Consider the following 15,183-nt stretch of genomic DNA (forward strand, 5'->3'; position numbering starts at 1 on the left):
CTCCAACCAAAAACATAGAAAAGGCACCATGGTGAGACACACACCACAGTGAGACAGATACCCCAAGGTGGACGACCCACAGACTGGAGCTTCTCCCGCCGGAGTTAAGAGTTCTGAGCCCCAGGTCAGGCTCCCCAGCCCAGGGGTCCTACTCATCTGGAAAAATGAGCCCCCAGAACATTTGGTTTTTGAAAGCCAGCGAGGCTTCATTTTGGGAGTCCCACAAGAGTGGGGGAAATAGAGACTTCACTCTTAAAGGGCTCACGTGAAATCTCACACACATCAGGCCCCAGGGTGAAAAGCAGTCACTTCATAGGAGTCTGGGCAAGACCCACCTGTCGGTTTTGGAGCATCTCCCAGGGCGGCGGGGATGGCTACGTGTCACCCTGGGGCCATGAATCCTGGAGGCAAACATATTTGGGGACTTTCTGTCTTGAGGACACAGCTGCTGGCAGCTTCCATCTTAGCTCATTAGTGCCAAGACCCGGTCCCACCCAACAGCCTGCAGGCAACCCATGCTGAGAGGCCTCAGGCCAAACAACTAACTGAGTAGGAACCCAGCCCCAGCCATGAACAGGCCCTAAGGACTCCTGAGCCCACAGTTGACTCTAGACACACCTCTGCACTTTGCCTTGTCCACCAGAGGGCCAAGACCCAACTCCACACACCAGCAGGCAGACACTGGCCCTTCCCTCCAGGAAGCCAGCACAGGTCTCCAGACCAGCTATTTGTAAAAATACAAATAACAATCTAGAAAAAAAAAAAACGAGGGAGCAAAGGAACACGTTCCAGATGAAGGAAGACGATAAAACCCCAGAAGGACTAAAAGAAGTGGAGATGAGCTTTCTACCCAAGAAAGAGCTCAGGGCAGTGATTGTAAAGATGATGAAAGAACTCAGGAGGACAGCAGGTATGCACAGAGCAAGAAGTTGGGATTTTTAAACAAAGAGTCAGAAAATATAAAGAACACACAGAGAAGGAGAATGTAATAACTAAAATGAAAAATACACCGGAAGGAATCAATAGTAAACTAAACGATACAGGAGTGGATCAGCGAGCTGGAAGATGGAGCAGTGGAAATCGCTGCTGCTGAGCAGAAAAAAGGATGGAAAGAAGTGAGGACAGGTCAAGAGACCTTGGGGACAACATCAAGGCACTAATATTAGCATTATAGGGGCCCAGAAGGAAGAGACAGAGAATGAGCCTGAGAAAATATACGTAGACATAATAACTGAAAACTCCCCTAGCTTGGGAAAGGAAGCAGTCACTCCAGCCCAGGAAACGCACATCGTTCCAAACAGCAGGAGTCGCCAACCTCCAGGCTGCAATGACCCCCCATCACTCACATTACCACCCCCCACCATCCCCATCCCCGGAAAAACTGTCTTCCCTACAACCAGTCCCTGCTTCCAAAGAGGTTGGGGACCACTGCCAGACAGGATCAACCCAAAGAGGAACAGACCAAGACTCACTATAATTAAAATCACAAAAATTAGAGATAGAGAATATTAAAAGCAGCAAAAGAAAAGCTTCCCAGGTGGTGATAGTGTTAAAGAATCCACTTGCCAATACAGGAGATGCAAGAGAGATGTGAGTTTGATCCCTGGGTTGGGTAGATCTGCTGGAGAAGGAAATGGCAACCCACTCCAGTATTCCTGGCTGGAGAATCCCAAGGACAGAGGAGCCTGGTGAGCTACAGTCCATGGGGTCACAAAGAGTTGGACACAACCGAAGCAACTGAGCATGCAGCTCGGGAGAAGCAACAAATAACATACAAGGGAAGTCCCCTAAGGCTGGCAGCTGGTTTTTCTGAAGGACAGAAAGGAGTAGCATGATACATTTAAAGAGACGAAAGGGAAAAACCTACAACTGGCAAAGGAAGAATTTGAGCAAAGAACTTCATCTTACATTACCAGGAGGAGACCAACTCAGCAAACATGAGAAACCCGAAGTCTCTCAAAGAGCTCCAGGCCACTGATTCCAGGGGACATAGCCCTTCTGCGGGCCCAGTCTTCACAGCCACTCACCACGTCTGTGAGTCACGTTCACAACTGATACGCCAGGAGGCCCCGTTGTACTTGGTTAACTCAGACCAAAGGATGCAAGGAAATGGAGAAGCCAGATTGGAAAGATACAGGCTCATGCCTCAGTTTGGACATGTTACCGCTAGAAGGAAAACCAAGGATGTCCTTGGAGAGTGCAGAGTCCTGTGAAATCCAGTGGACCTGGGTACCAACTGGGGTGTGACCTTGCATGTATTACCGCACTTCTCCATGTAAAACAGGACCACTGATACCTGTTTTGGAGAAATATCGTGAAGCTGACATGTAATACATGTAAAAGAGCTTTGCATGGTGTCTGACAAAACAGGGGTTTAATAAATAGCTGCTACTGGTGATAATAATAAGTGAAGCACTCATATTTACTTCCATATCACTATAAAACCTTAATTGGAAAAAGGTTTTAATAAAAGACAGTGCAAGAAAAAGGTCACTAAACTGACTTCCCTTTTGAGTCTGTGCAAAGAAGGGAGATTAATTTTCTCAATCTTTGAAACCCTGAACGGTTTATTCAACTTTATTTTTCCTGGCTTAATGAAAAATGAAGAGAAACTGATCTTTGAATGCCTCTCTGTAAGTGACCTTGAAAACTGTTTTTTTCCAACAACATAGGTACCCATCCATAACAAAAAGTGTGTGGATGGGTGTGTGTGTGAGCTAATGCACGCTTTCCATGTCTCTGTGTGTATATGCTTTAACCCTGATATACAAAGAATTCCTCCTCATCCATGGTCCCAAAGACACGGCCAAGCTACCAGGGATTCCTTGGGTCAGGAAGAGGTAGTACATTTGAAAGGTGAACTCACACTAAAAAAATCAGCATTATGACTTTTTTCCTTTTAGTAGTATTTGCATCTTGAAAGTGAATGTCCCTAAAAACAGAAAACTCAAAGAAACATCTCTCAGAGTCTACAGAATGGAAACAGCATTTCTAGAGAGATGCAGACATGAAGACTTTGCATGCTGGTAGCAGAATACCAGGGGCTTCCCTGGTAGCTCGGTAAGGAATCTGCCTGCAATGCAGGAGACCCTGGTTGGATTCCTGGGTCAGGAAGATCCCCTGGAGAAGGGATAGGCTACTTACTCCAGCACTCTTGCCTGGAGAATTCCATGGACAGAGGAACCTGGCGGGCTACAGTCCATGGGGTCGCAAATTTTACAGGACTGAGTGACTAAGCCCAGCATAGTGGAATACCAGGCATGTGGGATAAGAGGAGGTGGACCCTTCCTGCACGCCCCTCGAGTTCAGCTCCACGTGACTTTTTACTGCAGCAGCAGCAGCAAGGTCAGTTCGGTTTCAAGAAAGACATCTGCTCTCAGCCTCACCACTCCAGAGTATTGCCGCTTATGTGTGTGTGTGTGAGTGTGTGTGTGTTTGTGTCTGTGTGTCTGTGAGTGTCTGTGTCTGTGTGTGTGTGCGCACGCGCTTCAGGTTGATCAACTACACCACGAAAAGCTCAGTAACACTGAGGGTCCGCCTGCCAAACCGGACCAACGCGGCTAGCTGCTGACCAGTGTGAGCCATGCAAACAAGCAGGGAGGCCGCCGCCGCGGAGGCTCCGGGAGGAGCGAGCTCCACTTACCTGCCTTTGGCCTGGGTTTCACTGGCAGGGACTCCTGTTTTTCCATCGCTGCTTCTCTTTCTTTCCAGCGGCGGACCTGCTCCTCCCTCATCTTGAAGAACAGGATCTGTTTCTGTTCCTCGTTCAGCTCTGCCAGCAGATCAGGATCTATGTACATCTCCGACAGGATCTGTTTCAGCATCTCTGCGGGGCTGGAGTCTTTTACACCTGGGGCAAAAGTTCTTGAGAACGGCTTCCAGGGCTGCCTCCCCTGGGCTGGCACAGGGGGGCACCCACAGACCTTCCCAGACGCTCGTGGGGCTGGGACGGCAGCAGTTCAGCACACTGGCTCTGGGTTCCCACACCGGACCCCCTGTCCAAAACGCCACTCATGAACCTGCAAAGAACAACCGCCAAGATGCAACCGTGTTAGAAGGTACAAAGGCCAGGACGGGCTTAGGAGTAAGCTTGGTGGAAACACAGATCCGCCTTTATTTCAGGCAAGCTTTGTTAAGAGCTTTGTGTAACCTGTATCCTGTAATTTCCAAAGATACTTTAACAAAAAATAAAAAAATAAACCCTAACTTTTTACCGGTCACTCTCAGGGAAACAAAAAATTAACAGAGGCTTGGACTTCTCCCAACTAAGCAAACATGCGATTACCTCCGAGCTCAACAAACCACCACGTCCACAGCTAAAAACAGTTAAAGAGACAAAGGCAGGGATGAAATTAAAAGCCTCTCTCCAAACAACGTACTTCAAAAGCAAACACTGCTTTTGAGATTTCAGAGAATTACCCACCCAAACCCAAGCCAGGCTTAAGGAAGAAATAAAGAAGAAATAAAAATTAGACCATAATGCAATTTTCCCATTTTCCCTTAGAAGTGGCAGTTAATACACACAATTATGCCCTGTCATCTTCACAGAAGGACAGTTCAGTGTTCAGACAACTCACTAGAACCACAGAAGCCATGCAGAGCAGGACAGGGCACTCACGTGCATTTTGGAAGGGCACCAGGGTTTAGGCGTGCCTCTTCCAGATACCCTAATTTCATAGGGTCTAAATGTACAGACCAGATAAACTGGGGGAGCCATGAAATTAAAAGACACTTGCTCCTTGGAAGAAAAGCTACGACCAAGCTAGACAACATATTAAAGAGCAGAGACATTACTTTGCCAAAGGTCTGTCTAGTCAAGGCTATGGTTTTTCCAGTGGTCATGTATGGATATGAGAGTTGAACTGTGAAAAAAAGCTGAGCACCAAAGAATTGATGCTTTTGAACTGTGGTGTTGGAGAAGACTCTTGAGAGTCCCTTGGACTGCAAGGAGATCCAACAAGTCCATCCTAAAGGAGATCAGTCCTGGGTGTTCACTGGAAGGACTGATGCTGAAGCTGAAACTCCAATACTTTGGCCACCTGATATGAATAACTGACTTCTTGGAAAAGACCCTGATGCTGGGAAAGATTGAAGGCAGGAGGAGAAGGAGACGACAGAGGATGAGATGGTTGGATGGCATCACTGACCCAATGGAATTGAGTTTGAGCAGGCTCCGGGAGTTGGTGATGGACAGGGAGGCCTGGTGTGCTGCAGTCCATGGGGTCGCAAAGGTCAAACACGACTGAGCAACTGAACTGAACTGAACTGAAGGGGTGACCAGGCTCATCACAAAGGGTCCTCGCTCTGTAAGACAGTTTCTCAGATGGAGGAGCCTTGGGCCTGAGCACACAGGTGACTTCACAGGGGCCCCTACTCCTCAGCAGACGTGTTCTACTTCACACGTTTCCATTTGGTCTATTTTCAAAAAATATAGCAAAGCTTCATATTTTTGTCATTAGGAGAAAATGATGTACACATTTCCATTCTGGGGGGAAAAACAGAATGCTTATTTTGTTCCAATATAATAAGAAATCCACAAAAAGCTTATTTATTTCAACTCTGCAGGATCACCCATGTTCTAAGAAACGGACTAACAATCCCACCATCTGGCCACGCCCTCTCAAATATCTTCCTTCTCCAAACTAAGTTCAAAGGCTCTTAAGCTTCAGACCAGTCACTCGGCCACACGGCGGCCCTCCCAGGCCCCTGGCCGGTCACCGCCGGCCCGCCTCCTGGTCACCCCCAGGCAGGCTGCCGCACTCCTCTCGCCCGGGAGGCTCCTGCAGCTTGATTCCTGCTCTGCCTCCTTGCGCAGCTGTTTCTCCATTTACACCAGCTTTTTCAGAGAAGCACAAGCAACAGCCCAACAGCCAGGGTACCCAGGGTGCTCTGAGTACCAACAACATGTAGTTCCATTCACTAACATGCCCTGTGTAGCAGGGACCTTTACTGAGGCTACCACGACCCCCGCCATCTGCATCCTGCCATCTGTAGCATTCAACTACCCGGGGCTCAAATGGAACACAGCGTTAAGAGAAATTTTTAAAAGAGTTAAAGGCACCGTCCGACTCTAACTCAGTCAGGCACGCCTGCCCCAGGCTGCCTGGCTAGCTTTGTATTTTGCTTTGAGGCGACCCTCAAAGGCTCTAACAGCCACACCACTGATGTCCTGCGATGCATTCCTGACTCTGGGGTCTCCAGGAGAGGGGCTTAACTAAATCTACACTCGAGGGGGGTTTCCAGAGGCTGAGCTCTGGTCTGTAGGCGTCAGAACGGCAGGAAGAAGGTAAGTCCTCAGCTCGCTGGACTCCAGTGCTGGAGACCAAGTGCTAAGAAGCCAAAGTGAATGAGTCCTTGACATTCCGAAGGAACATACCTCAGCATAATAAAAGCTATAGATGACATTCCGGTAAAGGTCCTTACGCCGGGACACTTCTTGACCAGGGGTTGACTTTCACAGAAATAAAACACAGGGGAGAGGAGCTGCCCAGGGAAGCTGGAAGCTTCCGCTCTATTCCCCAGTCTGGAATTGGGCGACTCCCAGCAACAGGGACAGGGCAGGCAGCGCCTAAACAGGAAAACCCTTAAAGGGCTGAATCCGCTCTCCCCTCCCCACCTGGCGCACTCCTGGTCTCAGACAGTGACCCTAGCCGCAGCCATGACCGACCATGAGCGGTGAAGGCAGTAACTAACGAATCTTCATCCCAACCTTGGAGTTCAGCCCCTTACCATCCCCATTTCCTACAAGACGATGGAGGGGGTGTGCCCGGCCGTCTGGCTCCAAGTTAGGGGCACGGAGTTTGCCAGGAGCCCAGAATCAGGCTTCCCTGGTAGCTCAATTGGTAAAGACTCCTCCTGCAATGCACGAGACCCCGGTTTGATTCCTGTGTCGGGAAGATCCCCTGAAGAAGGGACAGGCTACCCACTCCAGTATTCTGGTCTGGAGAATTCCATGGACTGTATAATCCGTGGGGTCGCAAAGAGTCAGACACGACTGAGCGACTTTAACTTTCACCTTTCAGAATGAGAGCATCCCCGGGATGGGGACCTGCAGGTGACGTTTCAGAAGCAAGTTCTGGCAGCAGCGGAAATGCTGAACCCAAAGTGCGTGAGGCAGGGTGGACCCTCTCGGGGGCAGAAGCCTCACCTCTGCAAGTGCAAGTGGCCTTAGGGGAGGGCAGGTACGGAAAAGCCCCCACCCCAGGAAGGAAAGCGGGAAGTGACTGACACACGGGGCTCACAGCATTCACACAGAGCACTGTCTACACAGCATCCACCCGCAGCTGCATCCACAGCCCCTGGGGAACAGACCAGCAGCGGAGACAGACCAGGGGAAAGGGCGGCTCTGTACCACAGGGATGACAGGTCCAAGCTCTCACAGCTTCAATCTTGTGCAGTTTCCCCCAAACATGCTTTTTTTTTTTGCATTAAAGGTAATTAGTGGACCTTCAGGGAAAGACACTGGCTTCCCCCTATCCTCAAAGAAAACTTGGGGATCCAGCTGACAAGAATCTTGCAGGGCGAGGCTGCTGAAATTCAAGCACACTGCATGGCACGCTGAGGCTGGGGCCCGCCAGCAGGAACCTCAGACACAGCGCCGGCGGCCGGGAGGCCAGCCCTGCCTCTGCCCGGCTGGGTGTCACTTCACAAACCTGCGCTGGCTTTCCTCACTGTAAAAGGAGCCTGAACTGTGACTCTGTAACCTGAGGTCTGTGCCACACCATCCAGCGGGGACTTACGGAGGCAAGTGGAGCCAGGGTGGAGGAGGCAGAAAGGAGGAAGTCAACTGGTCAGGATTTCCCCTATTTTACCCCCTGACAATCAGTGTTGCGACTGAGTCTGGCACACCGAGTGCAGCGGGCTGCCCCCATTCAAGATCCAGTAAAAAGGACAGCTGGGCTAACTCAGCTGGCTGCCCCCATTCAAGATCCAGTAAAAATGACAGCTGGGCTAACTCAGTTTCTTCCTGTGCAATACTTTTCTTAAAAGACAAAAATGACCAGCAACGCGTCCATTTCTGCTACTTTTTCCAAAAATAAATTTCTAATGGGTCACAGTTGTCTTCCAGTATTCCCATAGGTGAGGCCTGGCTCTCATATTTGCTCATACTTTACTGGGGTTTAGGGCCACTGTCCTCTAAACAATGATTCTTTTCTTTAGAGGACTTTTTGTATTTTTAATAACTCTGAGACCTTACCCGAACGGGTGGTGCAGTGGTAAAGAATCTGTCTGCCAATGCAAGAAATGCAAGAGAGCTGGGTTTGATCCCTGGGTCGGGAAGATCCCCTGGAGAAGGAAATGGCAAGGCACTCCAGTATCCTTGTCGAGAAAATTCCCTGGATAGAGAAGCCTAGGGGGGCTACAGTCCATGGGGTCACAAAGAGTCTGACATGACTGAGCACCAAGAAAACAAAAAACAAAAAACCCAGCCTAATTAATCATAAAAATATTGTGATATGGACATTATAATTTTAATGGTAAGAATATAATTTGAATTATAATACTTTTCAAACAGCCAGCTGTTTTCAGACTTTCAGTTATCTCATTCAACTTTGCGTTATTAATCTACCGGCACAAAGGTTCTCTTTGAGGATAAAATGAATTGGGGAAGGGCGACATCAATTTGGTAAATTCTGTAAAGATGATGTAACACTCTTCAGAAATTCTAAATCACTGCACACGGGTTTATCTAGAAATTTCACTCATGCCAGATCTACGCCCACATTGATTCCACTTACTTCTTCACTGAGAAACAAACAAAAACCCTGTATCCAAGTCGTTGTTTCTCTTAACCAGGCATCCAACAAAGCTTTTAGGGTTGAGCGGACTCAAGTTTAGAAAGAAAGGGGCGCTCCGTCGCCTCTTTCCTGTGACTCTTGGGGAGAGAAAGACGCTGAGCGACCCTGCAGTGACTCCCCGGTGCCCCGGGCGCCACCCCAAGGGCGCCCTCGCGAACCCTAGGGCAGGGGAAGGTCCCCGCGCGGCCGCCTGCGGCCACCGTCTGGGCCCGCCTTCCGGGGGCGGCGCGCCCACCGCGGCCCCGCGCGGCCCCCCAGCGCCGCCCGCGCCCAAGGGATCGGGGACTGCCCCGGGCGCCCGGGGCGTGCGCGCCTGGCGCACCGCCTTCCCCGCCCGCGGACCCCCAGGCGCTCCCTCCCCGGCAGCCCGGGGCGCTCCCCCGAGGGACGCGGCCCGGAGCTGCCCGCGCGCCCCTCACCGCGACCACCGGCCCGCTCTCTGCACCGCCGCTCTCCTGCCGGCGCGGCGACACCGGACACCCGACACCGGACACCGGGCCGCTCGCAGCTGAGCCCGCAGGGCGGAGGAGCGCGGGACCGCCACCCGCGGGGAGAGCCCGCGCTGGCCGCCCCTCCCGCCTCCCGCCCGCGCCGGGCCGGGCCGCCCTGGCCGTGGGGCGCCGAGGGCGAGGCGGGCGCGGCCGGCTGCACAGACGCGCGGCCGAGACGCGGGCCGAGGGCCTCCCCCCCGGCCGGCTGCCAGCCCCCCAGCCCGCCCGCACCTGCGGCCGCCGGCGCGTCCCTCCGTGCTCCCCGCGGGCCGGGCGGGGTCCGGCCGGGCGTCCCAGCAGGTTGGGGCCCGGGGCCTGGAGCCCTTCTCAGCTCCCCCGGAGGAGCCTGTGCTCCAGCGTCTCCGAACTCACTTTTTTTCTTTCGTTGACCTTAAGTCAATTATCAAACTCCTCCCGGGCGCTGGTCCGCAAGGGTATGGCTTCGTAGGAGGTCAGGACCCGGAGGAGAAAGGCTGGGAAAATGGAGACCGGAGACGGTCGGTTAGGGGGTTTGGGGGGAGAGAAAATGAAAGAAGTGCGGAGAAGGGGAGAAGGCAAGAGGGTGAAGGCGGGCGCTGAACTGCGCGCGGGGCCAGCACAGGTCTGGGTGGCGCCCGGGGGGAGGAGCCGCGGCCCGAGAAGGAAATCTGGGAGGACAGCTCATTGGAGGCAGAGTGGCCTCGTCCGCTGGCATTTTGCGTTCAGAGGACCGTTCAGAATGTGTGGAGCAAAGAGCCTGCTGTCGTGACCACACCCTGCCCCAACCTGGTCACAGGTGTCAGGGAGAAATGGGGTAAAAACAGCGAGTGTAGACCTGTCTACACAGCCTACCTGACTTGCTCCTTTCAAAAATGAAACCTTCCTGTTTCTAGCCTCTCCGGACCTCAGAAGATACTGGAGAGGTAGAACCTGGGGGCGGAAGTCAGGCCTCCCGAGTAGCTATTTGAGAGCTATTCTAAGGATCCTAATCAGGGCAGAATTTCTGGTTGGGTTTGGTTCCCACTGCTTATTAACTTATGGCCTGTCGGGTATTTCTGGCTGGAGTGTCATTTAACCTGGCTAGCTGCTGGCGCCGGCTCAGAGGGAACCCTGACACTCCGTGGTGAAGCAGCTGAAGAACTACAAAGTCAGTTTAACACAGTCCCCAGAAGCATTTAATGATCGCTTGCTTGGGTACCATGCTGGTCATGGTGAAGCCAGACATGCAGGGAGCAGACAGCTGGCCCCATTGGAGGCAGCACTGCCTTGTACAGGAGCCACATGTATGTTTCTGCCTCCTTGAACTCGTGAACTTGTTGCCAGGACTGATCCCACATCAGTGACTCTCTGACTTAACTATGAGGCTCTCATCTGCCTTTGGGCCACGCTCCCGGTGGGACGCATCTACCCACCCAGTGATCCAGGATGTGTTGTGGAAGGGTTGCCCGCCTTCACGTGCCTGTTGAGTGAGGTCTGGGCCACCACACCTTGCCAGGGGATGGTGCTGAGCCTCACCCTGCTGGCCACTGGCAAGTCAGGGACACCTATGAGGTGTATCACCAGCTGTCTTGCTCTTGAAGTTCTGTTAAAAGCCCTTACGAGCATCCCGGGATCCTCAGATCTTCCCAGGGAGCTTGGACTAGGTCTCCTAGTACAAATGAAACCAAAGTCTAATCTCTTGCTTGGACTAGATTCAAAATCAAGTATTTCCTAACTTCTGTCTTTCTTGCCATCTTTTCAAAAAGTACAACTTCATTTTAGTTTTATAAAGGGTTACTGCTGGTGATCCCAGAAGTCGTTCTTAAGCACAGCTTACAGTACCCTGAGGGAGGTTTAAAGTTTGCCCCTTTGTTCCCCGCACCGCCCCCACCCCAGCAGTTATTTTGTTGAGATTGAGATGGAGCACAGACCACATTTCCCCAAAGCATGCTAGGAGGTCCTAATGTGGCCAAAGATGAAATCACTAAAATATGTGGGAAGCTGATACGGGAGATTTTGAAGAGTTATACTACAGGCCCTGTGTGGTGTGCGTGCTCAGCTGCAAAGTCACGTCTGACTCTTTGTGACCCCAAGGACTGTAGCCGCCAGGCTCCTCTGTCCATGGAATTCTCCAGGCAAGAACACTGGAGTGGGTTGCCATTTCCTCCTCCAGGGGATCTTCCCAACCCAGGGATCCAACCCTCATCTCTTGTGTCTCCTGAACTGGAAGGCAAATTCTTTACCACTGAGCTACTGGGAAGCCCAAACATAGCCCCTCGACTTGACCGAAATAGACGTGGAGCCAATGTTCACCTTCTTGGTTCTGATCCCAAAGTCGTGTGTGGGGATGGACAGCCTCGCATTTCATAAATGCAGGGTGTGAGACCAGAGCTCTGGCTAATCAACACCTTTCCTTCCATTCACTGCTCCCGTTTGTGAAACCCAGATGTGCCCTCTGGCCTTTTAGTTGAGGCCAGAGCTTTGCTCTTTGAAATCACTGCTCCCCTCCCCCCAACACACACCCAGGCTCCAGGCATTCCCCATCACTTCCTTGCCTTTCCTGGAGGCAGTTCTTCAGTTCTGCCCTCTAGAGCCATCTCCCTCATTACACTCGGTTTGCCTGAAGACTCTACTTTAACTAGAAGCAGAGTCTTGACTCTACCCTGGGGTAAAGTAAGACAGCTCACTCTTCCCCTAAGTGTATGTTTAAATAAGAGCCAGCTTATGGCCTCAGCGTGAGTGCTGTTGTTTTAAGTTTGAGACAGAGAGTGAGTTTTATTGGCATGTCAGTATTTTAACAAGGATACTTGTACAGCATCCAGTATAATGGAAGGTTATGGCCAATAAATGACAGATCATGCCTTATAAATAGGGAAATATGAACACAGACAGGCTCCCTTTGGAGAAAGGAATCTGTATGCATAGAGTTTATATAGCCACCCTGGGACCCATCACTGGGAGTAAATGCTACACCTCTGTCATTAAAACACAGCGCATCACACAGATGTTAGGGCTGGAAAGAATTTGGATGTTATCTGGACATCATTTTGCAGCTGAAAAAAATGGGGAAAAAGCAAGGTTCCCCACCACAGGGCTTCAGTGGTGAAAACAGAATTAAAGCAGAGTTTCTGACTTATGGTCTTTACAGAGTTATTATACTGTGTTAACCAGATCACTTGCCTTACTGAGTTCAGGAGTGAGAATGAAGGGAGCCATCACCTGTGTTTCTCTTCCAACATAAGCACCTCTGTCTGTTGATGAAGAGCAGACGGAAGCGCCTTTGGGCCTGCATGCCTTGCGGCCAGTGGTGGGCACAGGCCCCCATCCAGGCTCTGCTGGCTGCTCCCAGCAGGTGCCACAAGCTTCCCAGCCCCTCTGGAGAAAGCAAACCTGGGGCCATGACCTTCTTCATTGCATAAGCAGGTACTGATGGAGCCGCCAGTCAATTCTCAGTTCTTCCTTGGGTCAAGTTCTGCACAGGGGAGGAGGCAGAAGGACATGGAACAAAGGAATCAAATCAGAAGAATAAAGAGAACAGAGGTGATTTTTTATGAGTTCTTACATGAGCTCTCTTCCTTTAGGAAGAGGCTGTGGAGTCTCAAGTCTGCACTCCTTCCGAGTAGGGGAGGGGTTCACAGACAAGAGGGGGAAGAACGCACCTGACATCCAGAAATTACTTTGAATTTTTGATAGAAAAGGAGGGATTTCTGGTCAATACTGGGCTTGCAAGCATGAGTTTGCCTTGCCAGTTTTTCTGTGTGGTGAGCAGCCCTCCCAAACCAGCTGAATAAAAAGTCTAATCAGGAACTTCTCTGGTGGTCCAGTGGTTTAGAATGTGCTTTGCAATGCAAGGGACACAGGTTCGATCCCTATCGGGAAACTAAGATCTTGCATGCTGTAGATCAACTAAGTCCGAGAACTGCAACAACAGCCGGAACACTGCACCACCATGAAAGATCCCAGACGCTGCACCTGAGACCCAATAGAGCCAAAAGAAAGGTCTAATCAGATACCCGGAACAAAAGACTCAAATCCTATTGTTTTATTCTTTAAATACTATTTCCTAGTGGGACTCCAAGGAAATAACATATGTCACTAAAAAGATGATGCTTAATGGTAAGATGGAAATGGTTTCTAACCCTCTGAATGCACTCTATAAAGAAAGCTGAGTGCCGAAGAATTGATGCTTTTGAACTGTGGTGTTGGAGAAGACTCTTGAGAGTCCCTTGGACTGCAAGGAGATCCAACCAGTCCATCCTAAAGGAAATCAGTCCTGGGTGTTCTTTGGAAGGACTGATGTTGAAGCTGAAACTCCAATATTTTGGCCACCTGATGCAAAGAGCTGACTCATTTGCAAAGACCCTGATATTGGGAAAGATTGAAGGCAGGAGGAGAGAGGATGAGACGATTAGATGGCATCACCAACTCAATGGACATGAGTTTGGGTAGCCTCCAGGAATTGGTGATGGACAGGGAGGCCTGACGTGCTGCAGTTCATGGGGTCGAAAAGAGTTGGACACGACTGAGCGACTGAACTGAACTGAACTGAACTGAATGTACTCTAAGTCATTGTGACCCCATATATCCATACAGATCAACATTTCAAAGCATTTTCAAGCTATTATTTTGTTCAGTCCTCCCAACATGTTTGGTGAGCTAGGCCTTTGTATCTTAACTCACAAATGGAGACACTTGGGTTCAGGGCAATTCCATGGCTTGCCTTTTCCTACTGTTCATGGGATTCTCTAGGCAAGAATACTGGAGTGGTTTGCCATTTCCTCCTCCAGTGGACCACGTTTTGTTAGCACTCTTCACTATAACCTGTCTGTCTTGGATGGTCCGGAACAGTGTGGTTCATAGCTTCATGGAGTCATGGAAGCCCCCTCGCCATGACAAGGCTGTGATCCATGAAGGAGAAAAAGTGAAAGTAGTGACAGATTTTATTTTCTTGGGCTCCAAAATCACTGCGCACAGTGACTGCAGCCATGAAAGACGCTTGCTCAAAGACTCTTGCTCTTTAGAGGGAAAGCTATGACAGACCTAGACAGCATATTGAAAAGCAGAGATGTTACTTTGCCAACAAAAGTCCTGTGGTTTTTCCAAAAGTCACGTACAAATGTGAGAGTTGGACCATAAAGTAGGCTGAGTGCTGAAGAATTGATGTTTTCAAATTGTGATGCTGGGGAAGACTCTTGGGAGTCCCTTGGAGTGCAAGGAGATCAAACCAGTCAATCCTAAAGGGAAATCAACTCTGAATATTCATTGGAAGGACTGGTGCTGAAACTGAAGCTCCAATAATTTGGCCACCTGATGTGAAGAGCCGACTCATTGGAGAAGACCTTAATGAAGGGAAAGATTGAGGGCAGGAGGAGAAGGGGGAGGCCGAAATGAGATGGTTAGATAGCATCACAGACTCAACGGAAATGAATTTGAGCAAACTCCAGGAGTTAGTGGCTTCCCTGGTGGCTCAGATGGTAAAGTGTCCGCCTACAATGCGGGAGACCCGGGTTCAATTCCTGAGTCGGGAAGATCCCCTGGAGAAGGAAATGGCAACCCACTCTAGTACTTTTGCCTGGAAAAATCCCATGGACAGAGGAGCCTGGTGGGCTACAGCCCATGGGGTCGCAGAGTCAGACACGACTGAGCAACCTCACTTTCACTTTCTTTTCTGGGAGTTAGTGAAGGACAGGGAAGCCTGGCATGCTACATCCCACGGGGTTAGAGAGTCAGACATGACTGAGCGACTGATGAGCAGCATCAGAGCGTCTGCCTGGTTTACGCAGTAGAGTGGGTGGTCGTGGGCCAGGGCTGGGACCTGGGTCTTCCCATCCTCTGACCAAGGCCCCCTTCCCCACACCTGCTGCCTTTGTCAGCCTGTCCTTCCACCTGTGTGCATGGCATGGCTGGCATTTTGTCTCATTATTTTTGCATTCCCA

The 15,183-nt window shown here is 50.7% G+C and overlaps 1 protein-coding gene across 4 annotated transcripts in view; it reads right to left on the bottom strand.

The window, feature by feature from the left end:
* Positions 1-9,902, bottom strand: part of SH2D4A (SH2 domain containing 4A) — a 64,451-nt gene extending 54,549 nt beyond the window's left edge. Inside the window, exons 1-3 of one of the 4 annotated variants that reach the window (XM_040243283.1) lie at positions 9,662-9,902; positions 3,924-4,019; positions 3,644-3,850 (exon numbers count right to left, since the gene is read on the bottom strand). In XM_040243283.1, the coding sequence (XP_040099217.1) occupies positions 3,644-3,824 (181 nt within the window). In that variant the 5' untranslated portion in view covers positions 3,825-3,850; positions 3,924-4,019; positions 9,662-9,902. Of the gene's footprint in view, positions 1-3,643; positions 4,726-9,520 lie in introns of those variants that run through there. The other 3 variants (XM_040243282.1, XM_040243285.1, XM_040243281.1) reach the window with 3 other exon arrangements.
* Positions 9,903-15,183: the final 5,281 nt, after the last annotated feature.

Source organism: Oryx dammah, unplaced genomic scaffold (assembly GCF_014754425.2).
Source record: "Oryx dammah isolate SB20612 unplaced genomic scaffold, SCBI_Odam_1.1 HiC_scaffold_7, whole genome shotgun sequence".
Lineage (NCBI taxonomy): Eukaryota > Metazoa > Chordata > Mammalia > Artiodactyla > Bovidae > Oryx > Oryx dammah.